Source organism: Gymnoscopelus microlampas (genome assembly GCF_963454915.1).
Source record: "Gymnoscopelus microlampas genome assembly, chromosome: 13".
NCBI lineage: Eukaryota > Metazoa > Chordata > Actinopteri > Myctophiformes > Myctophidae > Gymnoscopelus > Gymnoscopelus microlampas.
The window spans coordinates 40,237,286-40,252,946 of NC_139950.1; the positions used below are offsets into that span (position 1 = coordinate 40,237,286).

The 15,661-nt window shown below is 40.7% G+C and overlaps 2 protein-coding genes across 3 annotated transcripts; both read right to left on the reverse strand.

The window, feature by feature from the left end:
* Positions 1-3,307: 3,307 nt before the first annotated feature.
* ntpcr (nucleoside-triphosphatase, cancer-related) lies at positions 3,308-8,558 on the reverse strand. Of its 2 annotated transcripts, XM_084077013.1 has the most exons (5): positions 8,455-8,558; positions 7,009-7,171; positions 6,807-6,909; positions 5,305-5,514; positions 3,308-4,435 (listed from the first exon to the last, which is right to left on the reverse strand). In XM_084077013.1, the coding sequence occupies exons 1-5, from the start codon at positions 8,486-8,488 to the stop codon at positions 4,355-4,357; spliced, it is 591 nt and encodes a 196-aa protein (XP_083933139.1). In that variant the 5' UTR covers positions 8,489-8,558; the 3' UTR covers positions 3,308-4,354. The 2 variants fall into 2 exon arrangements, with proteins under 2 accessions (XP_083933139.1, XP_083933138.1); XM_084077012.1 differs by having other exon boundaries at positions 6,807-7,171.
* Positions 8,559-11,172: 2,614 nt separating this feature from the next.
* map10 (microtubule associated protein 10) lies at positions 11,173-14,005 on the reverse strand (the record flags this gene model as incomplete). The annotated part of the gene is made up of 2 exons (XM_084076123.1): positions 11,173-13,368; positions 13,802-14,005. 2 exons carry the CDS (start codon positions 14,003-14,005, stop codon positions 11,173-11,175), a joined length of 2,400 nt encoding a protein of 799 aa, XP_083932249.1.
* Between the last annotated feature and the right edge of the window lie 1,656 nt (positions 14,006-15,661).

A 15,661-nucleotide genomic window follows, 5' to 3' on the forward strand; every position in this document is an offset into this window, starting at 1 on the left:
GCACAAGTATAACTCAGGCTTTACACTTCTGTGCTTCAGGCAGCGTTGCACACCTCCAAGGCCTGGTGAGGTGTGAACCACACTGCTCTCCAAATGCACACATCTGCCAGCCTCCCTTGAACAAACCCTTCACAAACACTCAAATGGTGCTTTTAAGTACCCTCAGAATAATATTCTCGTATATTACATGAGATGACCGCGGTAGCTGCCTGTACGTGTGTGACACCTTGGAAAATGGTCAAACTGTGGTTTGAAAAGGCTGAAATAGGCATTGTCTCCCATGTGGTCCGAACAATGTTAGATGTGCATCTGCTCTAATTGAGGTTTTGGCCGAGCATTGCCTGGACAATGGATGATAACATGTCATCCACAGCTGCCATTGTGCCTACTGGACGTGCACGTACAAAACCACAATAGAAAAAGAAATATGCCCCCCCCCCCCCCATCTAAAAATCCTTGTCACCGCCATCCCCCATTGAGCTCTCTTTTGTCCCAGATTGTTGGTAAGCTCCCTGCATTTATGTGCCCTCCGTGTGGAGAAGGATCAAGCGTGTAGGGTGCCACACAGACATCTGTCCCACAGATATGGTGCGAATGCATCTAAGCAATATGGTAATAAGGGACCAATTCACTTAATATTTATTCAAGCCTTATACAGATTTAAAAAAAAAAGACTCTTATGCTACTTGGGTTTCATCAACGCATGCAGCTCCCCAGAGATTATAGCCAATTGGCATAGTTATGGCTATGAACAACACAGATGTATTGTTGTTCATAGAATTCTTTAATTTAGTAACTGGGATGATGAACACATATAGATTTTGTGCACATTTATTCGGTGTTATATAATGGACACATTAATAAGGAAACTGCTGTCTTTACCCCCTGGTGTTTTACGGTGTCACACAATATTCAAGAAGATTCAATATTTCTTTTTTTTAAATGTCATATTTTACAAGTACTAGACCGGCCTACTGGGGAACTATGGAAGTCGGTAAGGATGCAAGTTGGGAACGCATTCCCCACCCGGTTAAGCAATACCCGTTTTTATGTTTTATGTGTCCGTTTGATGCCTACTGTATATGGAGATCCCTCAGCAGTATATGCCCATATATGGTAATCAGTGTATACCAGTATAGTATCAGTGACCGTTGTTCTGATCAGTGCAATATTGAAGGGTGCGTAGCACTGAAAAAGTGCTGTGTATTGGTCCTGCCTTAATAAAGTGCTTACATACAGTATGTACCGTATAAGTATCATACTGTAGTTGTTTGCATTTGTTTGTACATTTTGTGCATACACAGCTACATCTGTGTGTGTGTGTGTGTGTGTAACATGAGGCATATGGTTAGATGGCTTATGTTAGAGGGCTTATGAAACATAAGCAAATGCATGCATGCACATTTACGCGCACACACAGACATATACTTGGTGATGCTGGCAAGGCTGTGAACCCCCTCTGTCATAGTTACATAATCCATCTGCCACTCTACTATAGGGGACTGAGACCCTTGACTTGATCAGGACCGGGTGACACTGTGCCCTTGGCAGTCCTCCCACCATGCAGTGAAACCTGCAGGAGGTAAGATTAAATTCATTGACTTTTTCCCCCCATGCTCGGCATGCTGCAATGTTGGTGCGGTAGACAATAACAAACTGCTACAAAAAAAATCCCAACATTTATAATACAAGATATGATACAAGTTAGGTACTACTAGTGATAAGCAGCGGTGGTGTAGTCTATAGTTTTTAGCAGAGGGTATACTGTGATTATTCCCTCCCACACGCACGCAAGACACTTCACCGGACTGTTCCTGGGCGCCGTATAAATGGCATCCAATCCAGTCAGGATGGGTAAATGCATCGGGCCAACGATGCCGGGGATTAGCTGTTCAGACGGACAGACGGACGGACGGACAGGGTGCAAAGCACTCGGCCATGCCTTCGGCCTGGTGGAGACAAAAATACTGTAAGTGCTCTGGCGGAGAGGGGGTATTTACAGGTCAAAGACAGTTGACCTGGCAGTTGCGTCATTATTCAAAGCTCTGATCGCCTGAGGGAAAAAGCTTTTTGTGTGCCTTTGGCCTTTGACATCTTACACAAAGTAGTATAGTCAGGGTCACATATCAGATGCGTTGTTCACAGCTCAAACAAATAGCGATTTTTCTTCTAAATTTCTCACATGGTTTCATTTCAATACATTTTGAAAGTATCCAATATTTTACAAAGAAATGTATAGAAAAAAATGAATTTGTGTATCAGAACATAGTTTTTTTCTTCTTTCCTCTCCCACTAATCATCTCACAACCCATCCAATTTATCTGATCTGGTGACTCTTTGGAGGGGCCTGACCTAGCCCCTAAGGTTGGGTACTGTAACAGATGACGCTTACCGAAAAGCAGATCTACAAGCCGAACCAAGCTTGTAGATCTGCTACTTTCAGTGAGCGACACTGTAGCGCGACAGAGTACAAATTAAGCATTACAATACCTTTGGCTTCAGGATTTTTTGAAAACCATATTGAAAACCTTATGGAGGAACAGTATCATTGCATGCTTTAACTCCCGTATCTACAAAACCATTAACTTTGGATGAACTATTGCTTTAGTCACATTTACAGACAGACATAAAAAAGACTAGTCTAAAAGATAATATAAGGCAGATTAATCAGATTAAATTCAAGGTGCTGCCGTCTTGACATTGAGAGAGCTGCACATTGGTTTAATTTGTCTACATTTTATGTAAAGACATGTCCCGACCTGCATTAACACTCTAAAATGATGTACATTTTTATTTACAGTATACAGTATACTGTAAATAATAAATTACTCCTAATAACCTCCCTAATATTGCAAGGGGAAGGAAGAACATTCATGTTTTTTTTGTTTGCACTCTTTATTAGGACAATTGTGAAGCTTATCACGCGTGGTTTGTTACTTTATAATTTGAACATAACAATTAGATGCGACAATGCAAATAAAAGGCAAACATATTTTCTATCCTGTAAACTTTTTCAGGTGTCAGGTCAGCATCAACAGATCAGATAAACAAATGAATTCAATGCATTTTATTTTGTTGCAAAACTTTAACCTAAGTCAGTAGCATCTCAAATAAATCTCAAAACAAAAATCTAACATTAGATCAACTTCCATTAAGACCTGGAACTCTGTCATTTTTAGATATGAGCTAAAAAGCATTATTTTACACTTTGGGCTATTCAAAAATAGCAGATATACAAGCTCATAGCGCGGCACGAGTGCCGCGTTACGAGCTTGTAGATCTGCTATTTTTGAAAAATCGTGAAAATGTGCGCAAATCTTTGAATATATATATTTTTAAAGCGAATATTTTTAACTCAAATCGTTGCTTCTGGGGGTCCCTGGAACAAAATATTTTGATGGGGGTCCGCGGCCAAATACATATAATTTTGGGGGTCCTTGACATGAAAAAGTTTGAGAACCACTGATATAGAAACATACGTTTTTCAGAAAACTGCTGGGATTTAGGAGACATGTAGAATCGGCTTCAGGTCTCAATGGGTTAACTTAGTCAGTAGCATCTCAAATAAATCTCAAAACAAAAATCTAACATTAGATCAACTTCCCTTTAACATCACACTCACTCTCACTCACAGGTATTGCCATCTCTTCAGATATACTAAAAGAAAAGTGTCACAAAAGCTGAAGCGGTATGAAGAGCGACGTGGAGGTGTTTATTCTTCCGTTTCTTTATTCATAACCGTCAGATGAATAAACCATGTACAGGGGTGGGGTCATTGTTGCCCTGTTAAATATTGATTGATCGTCACCGCATGGGCACATCCTCTGACTGACAAGACTAGTACACAAGAGGCTCACATGTCAAAGGAGAGACATGGTGGACAAGTCTTCCTGTGTGACCTTGCCCTCCATAAGAAGCGCCATTTATCCTACCTAGAGAATAAATTAACATCACACAATGACAGATGTCAGGTCCATCAAATGAAGCACCATTTTTTTGGGCGACTGACAAGTCTTCAGGTACAGCGTATCTACGTTCTGCACAGATACTCTTCTGCTTTGTTCTTCTACTTCACATTTAATTATTCAGCGTGCGATACAATTTGTGTGGCAGTATGTGAAGTAATGCATAAATGTATACATGTGACACACTGCACTACATCCTTCAAGCTGATATGGACGCCCCTCGGGTCAGGTCACAGCCATGTCAGGCAAGAGGATGCAAATATTCTATTAGATTTCAAGGCTGTGTGCTTTGTTTTTTTTATATGCATAGAGAGGGATAAATAAATCAAAGGTGAATGCCTTAACCTGTGCGTAACCTCACAACCTGTGCATAACCTCTGTGCTTGTCCTTAAGAGGCTGTGTGTTTAAGACACTCCTGTAAGGCTAACAGAATGTCTTGGAGAATGGAATTTCTGTTCTCCTTGGACACCTGCGAAGAGAAAATAAATATGCGGAGGTCGGAAACACTACAAATGAAGGGGTGGGGGGAGGGTTTGGGAGGACTGTATTTTCTCTGTATTTTTGTCTTGTCTTTTTTTTTTCTTTGTCTTGATTAAAGAAGAGAAAAGAAAGAAGACGTATGATAACGATATGTGTACATTGTGCATTGTCAATAAATACATCTTTATATAAGAAAACACAAAAAATACTACAATTTTTACACTACAAATGGTAGTATTAATGACAAGTGGCATACTTGCCAGTATATAATGTTGATGATTATGCTGGTAAAGATTAGCTTAATAATAATATATTATAGCACCATATTTTCCCATAGTACCCATGGGTCAATAAAAGTATATGTATGTAAGTATGTGTATACACACGCGCACACACACACACACACACACACACACACACACACCCACACCCACACCCACACACAGTATTCCATTAAAATAAATAACAACCCTACTATTAATAACTACCCAGGCAGTTGTGGTAAGCATTATGCATGGCAAATATCCAAAGCTACAATCAGATTCCTGTGATAAATTATCTTGACATTTGAGAGCGTCCATTGTGGTTCGGATCAGTCACGCAACATCTCAGGATTAATCCCGCTATAAGGGAGGGATAATGCAGTGCCACGCCCCTCCTGCCAAAGTGAGCACGCAGACAAGGGAACTGAAGCAGATTGCTTATCTAATGGCCCTGCTATGTAAACAGCTTTCAGTTCCATGGTGTGTGGAGGGGCTTAAAAGTGTGTGTGTGTACACTGGCCTGATTATTATTATTATTGCTTTTATTCAGGTCATGTGTTCACTGTCTGAAATAGCCAATGATATATACACTCACAGTGAAGAGCTTCACATCTCTCCTGCTCCGCACTTCCTCCACCAGGCCTAGAGGTTTGCCCTTAGGGACAGGGATGGTACCCAGGACGCAGACATTGCCGCTCCCCAAGGTCTGCCTCACCGCCCTTATGAACGGCTGGCTGAAGAGCTCCATTTTCCCGATCTCATCGATGACAAACAACCTCCTACTGCCTCCATCAGCAGTCCCAACCTGAGGCAAGAGATGGACGACAACCCCAATGTCAATACTATACTGTACATACAGTAGACCTACAAAGAGATATTTAGGCATACATACCTTAGCTTTATTAGCCCATTAAGACCTGAGGCCGATTCTACAAATTCCTTCTAAAGCAGTAGTTCTCACACTTTAAATATTTTTCAAAAATAGCAGATGTACGAGCTCGCAGCGCGGCACGAAGACGGGTACTGTGAACAAACTCATATGTGGCCACATGTGTCTCCTCTACCCTAAATAGTATAGTCAGATATCAGAGTGGTAGTCACATTCCTGTATGATTCAAATCAAATCAAACTTTATTTATAAAGCACATTTAAAACAACAGAAGCTGACCAAAGTGCTGTACAAGGTTGAGACAAACAAAGCATCAACGCATCAATAAGCGCCCATTGGCGCACAGACAAATACAGTGCATTATTAGGACACAATAGCAGCAGATCAAGGACAATTAAAAGCCAAAGAGAATAGGTGGGTTTTTAGGAGGGATCTGAAAACCCCAATGGACTGGGCAGAACGGGTGGGGAGAGGGAGGTCGTTCCAAAGCCTGGGGGCGGCAGCAGCAAAAGCGCAGCCACCCCTGGTCCTTTTATTGGTCTTTTGGACGATCAGGACTGATCAGCAGACCTTAGGGCCCTGGCTGGAGTGTATGGATCTATGAGCTCAGCGAGGTATAGTGGAGCAAGCCCGTTTTGAGATTTAAAAGCAAATAAAAGGACCTTAAAATGTATTCTAAAATTGACAGGGAGCCAGTGAAGTGAGGCCAGGACAGGACTGATGTGCTCACGTCTTTTTGTGCCAGTGCAGGGCAGCATTTTGGACCAGCTGTAGGCGCCTGACAGATGACTGCGCCTGACAGATGACTGATGGTGTGTCATGGCATACAGTATGTCGTTGAAGCTACACACGCGATGTGACCTGCAGTGATTATGGAATGGCCGTAAACGAGATGAAAGTGGAAAATGTGCCGCCAAGGGCCTTCATATATAGCACATGTGTGTACTAGACAGCGCACCAGGATTCTCGATTTACATGCAGGATTAATCAGGGCCAAGTGACAGCCAGACGGCACCGTGTGGACACTAAAAGTGTCACTCTGGAATTTATGCAGGCATTTGCAGGCCTTCAATTACAACCATCGGTTCTGGTTGAAGCAAAGTGCTGATGACTTGATAAGTGGGTACAAACATGAATGTTTTTCCCTACTGTGTGATCTATTAATGAGGGTCATTTTCAATGTCATTGTGCAGCACTGTTTAGCTTACATTTCTGAAGAGGGGTAGAGCCAGGTTTTCAAATGAAGGTAAATCGACAACATACTGTCCAACCGTGTATTCTCGTCTTCCATCAGATGCACCCGCAGCATCTCTGTAAATTGAAATGAGGTGATGTTCAGGTGTGGGGGAACAAATACACATCATAAATGAGAATTGGTTTAATTTTGTTTTAACATGACAATTAAGTAACCTTATTCTGGACAGGCGGCCCCTCTCTCCTGCTACTGTGACAACATCAAAGCCAACTCTCCGGCCTCCTTCTCTGACCTCTTGTGTATAGAATCCATCGGTGCCCACACCTGATGACATCATAGCCTCACAGGCCTTCTGGACTAGTGTGGTCTTCCCCACACCTACAGTATATGAAAAAAGGGGAGGAAAAAAACTGACAGTGCAATATTATTGCTTTTAAATGAAGGGCTTCTGTGCCTATAAAAGTTTATTGCATGGCATGGGTGATATTTTTATCTTTTCTTTGCCCAAGGCACTGTTTGCATTCCAGCGATGGTTTTCCCATGCTTAAAATATCTTCAAAATACACAAGACATACTGTATGACACCTTTTGCTGGCCTCTGTCTGGAAAATGAGTCAATGTTTTTTTCTCTCTCAGTTGTTCCATGGATAGATACTGCCAAATGATTTATTTCTGAATGATACTTCAAATTCACACTCTAATAATTAACCCAATATTGTGTAAAAAAAAATATAGGTAGGTGGGCACTTAGGGACATCTGGGCACCTCGATGTAAAATTACAGGTTTTGTAGCAATTGTAGAAATATTAGTTTGCCCTGGAATATCACCAGTAAAGCCCGTATTTCTTCGAACATGTACAAATGCAAAATATAAAGGTGCTTACCCGCTTGCCTCAAATGTTAACTAGGTGTCCGGAGTATTTGTGCAATATATTAGTCCATATTTATCAATAAAGACGTGTTTTAATCCCGTCTGTGGCCGAACGACATTTCCCCCCCTCGTTTACTTCCTGTTTACATTGTATCTAATTCCGGCTTTCACCGGACGCGCCCCGTCACTACCACCCATTGGGAACTTCCGACAGAATCGGCCACAGGCGGGATTAAAACACTTCTTTATTGAAGAAATATGGACTAATACATTGCACAAATACTCCGGACAACTAGTTAACATTTGGGGTAAATGGATGAGCACCTTATATTTTGCATGTTTGTACATGTTCGGCGGCCTTTACTTGTTACATTCCAAGGCAAACTGGGGGGTGGTCGCTAAGACTCTCGTAGATACAGACTCGATAAAATACATCTGATAGTCTTGATCTAAGGCTAGTGCCCACCTAGGATCTGGTGACGCGAGATTAGTCCTGGATACAGGTTAGGTGGGCACTAGGGACATCTGGGCACCTCGATGTAAAATTGGCTATTTTGTCCAAAATGTTCAGTTGGGGAAAAAAGTAATGTAAAGTATAGCTACATGTGAACATGCACGGTACATCATTATCAGACTTAAATGTATATCCTTTAACTTCTTGTTTATGCCCCCAAATGATTGGAGACTTGTTTTCAGCAGAACGGTCAACGCGTCACAGTCGCACAAAATAACAGTTATCAGTTGAGCAGCCTAGACGTTCAGACTAAAATGCAACATCATGTCCCGTTACCTGGAGGTCCTGTCAAGAAAACGTGTTTAGACATTTTATTTCGAGTCACACCGGCGTTACATTCACCCTGTAAACTCCACCATGCAGCTGCTGCAGTTGCTGCACTTCCGTACACACACTGAATCCGCACATGCGCACTGAAGAACATGATTGCATATGGCATTGGTTCTCAAAGTGGGGTCCGGGGACCCCCAGGGGTCCTTGGGGGGGTACCAGAGGGTCCCCAACAAAAGTATTTAACATAGCATCACAATCATTCTTCTAACCACTTCATCCAATTATACATTGGCTATTCAAAAATAGCAGATTTACAAGCTCACAGCGCTGCGAGCTTGCACATTTACTATTTTTTTTTACATATTTTGAAAAATATGAACGATTTTGAATACTTTTGCATTCTTTTAAATATAGATCTTCTCTTCTGGGGGTCCCTGGCAAAAAACATTTTCAGATGGGGGTCCGTTGACAAATGTAAATCAATTTGGGGGTCCTTGGCAAAAAAGTTCCAGAACCACTGGCATATTATGGAAACGTAGACGTGCGTGTGTGTGCGTGCTTGTCCTGGCCTTGATAAATTCTAAAATACTAATCTAATGTAAATGAGAGATTTAGGTCAAATTACTTTGACCTAAATCAAAGTAATTTGAATTGTTTTGTCAAGGTCAGATATTGGGTTTATATTATCCATAGATAAAACTAAGACATGACTTTCCAAATATCTTCACAATTCCATGCTTAGGATTAGTGGCTTCTATCATATCATCCTTTAATGACTTTATAAAAAATGCACCCAGTATTTAAGTAAAGATTATCTTTATTCAAACAAATTCACAAAACATCACAACTTATATTTCTCAGATCTGACCAATACTATATTGTTATTAAACCATTCAGTGCAATCAAACGTAACAATAACTGTTAAAACTTATCTTAAGATCTGGGTTTCAAAGCACTGTACACAACAATTTCCTATCTATGCCCCACTAGCTGCTAACCATGCTGCTCATCAGGCGCATTCCGCATACGCTGGTTATCCAGCTTGACAGCGGGTCGCGGGTTTGACTCCTGTCAGCCTACTTTCCTATCAGAAAACGCCCCAAAAAATGTCTTTTAAAAAAAAAGAGATGCCTGGAGTAATACTTTTAATCAATACATCGTCATAGTATTGACATCATAGTCTGGCCTCCAAATACAATGATAATGGGTACTGCACTAAGTACTCTGACAATGGGTACAACAGGCATCGGCCTAGTTTAATTAATAACGATGTGTGTATTGATAGGGGGTTTGCATCTTTTCAGCATCTCTCAGACAGACTTTCACTTCCATGGCAACAGTTTTTCAGTTACAGGTTACTATGGGTTACTATAACCCTACCTAATGATACATTTTGGATGATTTCTTGACACCAATCCCATTCCCCACTCCAGGAGGCTTAGTTTAATATAATCAAATTACAAATGTTTTGATACATATTTTGTCAAAAAGTGCAAAATATTCTAATCAATTTGAATAACTTCTATTTGAGAACATTTAACTTCTAAGCAAACCAATAAAATATATATATTTATTTTGATAGATACAAAATAACACAAACTTAACTTATGTCAACGACTTATAAATAGCTGATTTTGTTTTTGTACTTTTGAAAGCTTCCGCCTATAATGACATACCAAAAATAGGCACACCAGGTTGACAGTGATAAAATATTGGGACACGTCGGCTGCATATTGCCGATACTGATGTCAAAAAAGTCAAATAATGGCCAAGATATTGGCAAGACTGATATATCGGTTGTGCTCTAATCATAATACTAGAGGACGTTTGGGCGGAAATGTTACAATGTGTACAGTACATAGAACTTCTATCTGTGCAAGACATGCTCTAATAATTCAATGTAAAGTGGTACACCATACCTACTACACAAAGTCTTTGACAAACATCTATGATGGTGCAGCATCAGCCTTTGAAAGGTGATATCTCCTGCAAACGTCATACTCATTTTGGCTCTGTCCATACATGCATTATTGGACAGAGATTTTTCATAGCCTCAGTGATAATTGTAAAAAGTTAAAAGTAAGACCAAATGTTCTCGGTGGGTTGTTTGATGTCTTCCCCTCATTGCCTCCCCTTACTAATATGTCTTAGCTGGAGACTGGAGAAGAGACATGCTTTATTTTCTTAGGAAAAAATCAGACTTCCATTTGGTGGCCCCTTCAATACATTTGGGGAAATATGGGGCCCATTCTTCCAACTAAGGAATACATTTCCCAGTCATTCTGATTGAAACAACGCATGTGGTTTTGGGTAGTATTAATTTTGTGTTTGATGTGGCGTGTGATATGCTGCTTCTTCTATACTGGCTATTCTATTATTGAAACAGTTTACTATTAGCTAATCTGGGAATCTATTGGCAAAAAGGGGGGGGGGGGGGGACAAATCTGTCTTGAGAGATTAACTATTAGCTGACTGGTTTTTATTTGTATTTTACTTTTCCATCTGTCTTTATGGTTGTGTTTTCATTTTCTCAGTCAAGTTATTTTTGTGTTTAGCTATAAGTCAATAAGTCACTTTGTCTTTTCATTCTTTATATCTTTTACTTTTTATAAATGCTCTGATCACACAGTTGTATGCTCTTGCAAACCCCAATAAACAGTTTAATAAATAATAAATCATAAATAAATAAAAGCAACAAATAAAGACTAGATATCGTGCTGTTTACATAGTGTATCCGGGGAGCTTGTGGGCCACAAGCTCAGAGATGTGTTGGTAATTGTTTTTTAAATCCAGAGAACCAAGCTCATCTCCCAGCTCCTCTAAGTCTCGAGGTTCAAATCCTTTAGCACTCTTTTGGCTTCCTGATAACCTGAAACTCTCTGTAATGGAGGCTTTATTTGCTCTGGAGCTATTTGCCTTCTGTGTTCTGAAGTGTACCGTGGGGACAGCAGCAGGCCCATCTCTGTCATCGTTATCCGAGGAAACGCTGAGTGCCGAGGCCAGGGTTCGTGGTCGAATTATGTGTGTACCCCTCAGTGACTGCTGTGGAGAGCTGGGGGCTTTAACTAGCACAGGGAGGGCAGTTTTCTTGTGGATCCGTTCCGTGGTGCTGTCAGAACGGCAGAGGTCGCCACCGGGAGGAGACCTGGGTGTCTTGACGAAAACGGGCTCCGGGCTACTCAGAGGGTCAAGAGAGCACATAACACCGGGGTCTGGGGAGAAGCCATCACTAGGATCAAGACTGGTAAAGTCATCAATGTAATCTTCTACTCCCTCTCCTCCACTGCTGGGATCTGAGTTTGTGGATTTTGGGCTGTAAACTCGACTGCTTGCTGGAGTTTCCATTTTCTCTTTGCTCCCGTGAGAACCGGACTGAGCTTGACCTGATTCACTTTGATGGTCATTATCGTCTCTCTGCTGTGCTGCGTGCTCATCGTCGTCCATGCTGGAAATGGGAATCAACAACCTCATGTTCGAGTAAGAATGTTTGGATTTTTCCTCATCTTGCTTAGCGTCAACTGCAACGCTGCTCATGACCGTCTCAACATTTTCATCAAGACTTATCCTCTGGTTTACAACCTTATTTTTTTGCTTTATTACCTTATTAGCGTTTGAAATCGTTGCTTTATTTTGTTTCAACCTGAGATGGAATGTCTTAGTTGTCCCATATGCCAGCTTTTTCTGATTACATGTATGGAAAGGTTTATTGTCATGGCAGACATCTTCCCTTCTCATCTTACTGTATTTAACCTGTCTTTCCTGTACATGTTTTGTGGAAGAAACTTTTTTAGGCAAGTGAATAGCTTCTAAACAGGGCCTAGCAACCCGTCTGGTTTTAGACATCAATCTGGTTTGGTCCTCTCGTAGCGGGCTTCCCCGACTAACCGAAGTCTCTGTGGAAGGTTTGTAGATCCATGCTAGATTGGGGTGAATATTTAGAGGCAGTTGCTGGGTCTGTCCATTCAATTGTGACAGCTCAACAAGAAGGGCATTTAGCAGAGGCAACTGCCTTAAGGCTTCCCCAAGGACATTTGGAGTAACCCCAATTTCCTGGTGCTCTTGGCCACTTCTCATTTTTGCATCATGTGTCACTCTCTGGTCGATCAATGGAGACTTTGGACCTTGGGGTTCACTTTCAGTCTCCCCATCCTCCTCTGACCATACGTCTTCCATTGAAAGAAGCTCTGCGTTTAGTTTCAATAACTTGTAATCCTTCGTGTCATTTTTGCCCGTCTTCTCTACGGAACTATTGTAGAAGAGGCGTGGAGGGCAGAACACAGCTGAGTCCTCTTCCAATGTCTGCTCATTTTGTTGGGGTGCTTGATGCGTTTCGCTTCTTGGCTTGTGTTCTGTCTGAGTAGCAACACAGACATCTTCCTGCATTGCTGAAGTCACTTTCTTATCCTTACAGAGATCGGACTTCTGCAACTTTGGTGACTGTAACAGCCATGTGTTGTTAAGCGGTGGCCCTTTAATAGCAGAGTTCTCCTGCGTGCATTTGCTTCCATGTCTGCTGTGTGTTGCCGAGACATGTGGCAATAAACTAGGTCCTAGACTCACAAGTTTATAACCCAAGGAAACCAATCCAATCTTCTCTCCCGTGAGATCATATAAACCAACGACATTCTTTTCTCCATGGGAAGAGGGAGACAAAACACCACGAGCACTCACGTCCCACTTGATTTTGTCGACCAGTTTTGCCAGCGAGATCTGTGAGGTTCCAACTAATGTAGGCAGCTGGTCCTTCACGTCCAACACTGTGGCAAAGAGAGGGGTGCATGATAGATGGCCGTGCAGGGTGTCCACGTTCATCTTGAACAGACACGACTTGCCTTTGTTGAAGAAATATTCACCTTCACGTTGGCATGGCAATGCCACATCATGTACTTTGTCGTGGTTCTCGTCACCAAGGTGTCCCTGTAGATAGGCACACAGTCACAATTATTGCATAGTCGTCTAATCACAATTATTTGAGATAATCGCAATTATTTTGTCATAATCGTCATAATCGTTTCCATGTTAAGAATATTCATATATTTTCAAACATTTTAAAAATAGTTGAAATGGCAGATCTACAAGCTCACAACGTCGCGATGTGACGCGTTGTGAACTTGTAGATCGGCTATTACCACTATTGTTTACCACTTTTTTTTTTAGAGAATAAAGTTATTAAATATATCAATCATGTATTTGTATATTTTGTGTCATATCTGCCATGTGCAACTTCTTCAAAGCCTAAAGGCCAAACAGAAATGTCATTTTCAACAATAAAAACACAATTAAATTGTTAATCGCAATTATTTGAGTGACAATGACGTCATGTAAAATATCATAATCGTGGCAGCCCTACCTGTGGAGGGTTACTATGGTTACCACCACCATTCTGTTCAGCTTGGTAAATGATCAGTGTGGGGAAATCAAGCATTCTCAATCCAAGAGCTAACTGGCGGTCAGAATCCCTTCTTTCTTTGTCAATTAATCGGATATATTCCAACAAGATCTCAAATGAGAAAAGAGTTTCCAAGTGATCACTGTTTCGTTGTAACGATGACATTCTGACGGCCCGCGGTAGGCTTTGTTAAAGCGCTAAAAACAAAGCTTTTAGCTTCAGTCGGCTTTAACGCGTCGGTCAGCTCCATGGAAACACAGCTGCTGACGGCGCATACTTATTGCGTCACACAATATCAGGTGGATACCTGGGAAAAGTAGTTTTATAGCTACTAGACCAGCTAATGGTTTATCTTTTTGGTTTCTGTAACTCCTAGTCAGTGGTGTAAAGTAAGTAACTACATGTACTCAATTACTGTACTTAAGTACAATTTTGAGGTATTTTTTTTATTTTACTGGAGTATTTCCAATTTTCCACTACATCTCAGAGGCAAATATTATACTTTTACTCCACTACAATTATATGAAAACTTTAGTTGCTATGTTACTTTGTAGATTGTGTTCATTATTATAAAACATCCACTTCAGCCCATTTCGGCCATTTGAAATAAATAGCCAATCTACAAGCTCACAATGCATCACGTCAACGCATTGTGAGCTTGTAGATCGGCTATTTTCAAAGGATTTGCATCCTTGCATATTCATTATACATTTGAAAACTTGTTAAATGGGACATTCTGCATAACGAGTACTTTTACTTTGGGTACTTTAAGTACATTTTGATGCCAATACTTTTGTGCTTTTACTCCAGTACATTTTAACATGTATTTTATAAATTATTATATCAAGTGGATTGATTGATTGATTGATTGGTTGATTGATTGATTGCTTGGTGGATCATGTACTTTATTTAGTAAGACATGAGAACAACAGTACATGGAAGTACAAATTCACAATACAAGGTCTACTAAACTGGAAGACTCATAAAGCACTGAGCTTGTTTAAGATGAGATCCCCATGCACACAAATCATGATGACATATAAGAGACAGACAGATATACACACTACTATACAGAATGTCATACAATCAGCTTACAGGTTACTGGTATGAAGAGTGAAAAATATGTACAAGAGGCATGTTCAGTTAAGTTGATCCGGGGACTAGTAGCAGTCTGTTGTTGCAGACAGCTATAGGAAAACACCTTTTTATGATGTGAGAATGACAGGAATATGAGCTTTTTGGTTCAAGGGAAATTGTGAGAGAAACTTTACTGCGGTTCACCAGATGGTGCCGCTGTAGATCTTTTACACCATGTTAACCCAGTTTGATGTATGTAGCCGTGCTGGGCTCTTTTTGAATGGTGAGTTTAAAATAAATATACAGTCCTCATTATGGTATTTTTAGAAATCTTTTTTTTTTGGGTGTAATTTTACAATTCAATAACCAAACGGCAGGTTTATTGTTTGGTATTTATTAATCTGAACTAGAACAATTGACAGCTGTGTGTATTCCAGACAAATCATTGAGATTGAGAATGAGGAGGCGGAGTCTGGTCAGCGTTGCCAGATGTTGCGAGAGAAATAAGCAACCAGGTCTATATGAAAACAAGCTCAAACGAAACCACACGAGCACTTTAAACTTCAAATAGCCTATGCATCGGCTATTTGAAAATAGCCGATCTACAAGCTCTGCTAATTAAAAGTCATGTGATTAAAAAAAGAATGGAAATGTGGAATATTTTGGACAGAAAATCCTGTATGGGGGTCCCTGGCACAAAATGTTTAGATGGGGAGGGATATGCGGACAATTACATATTAATAT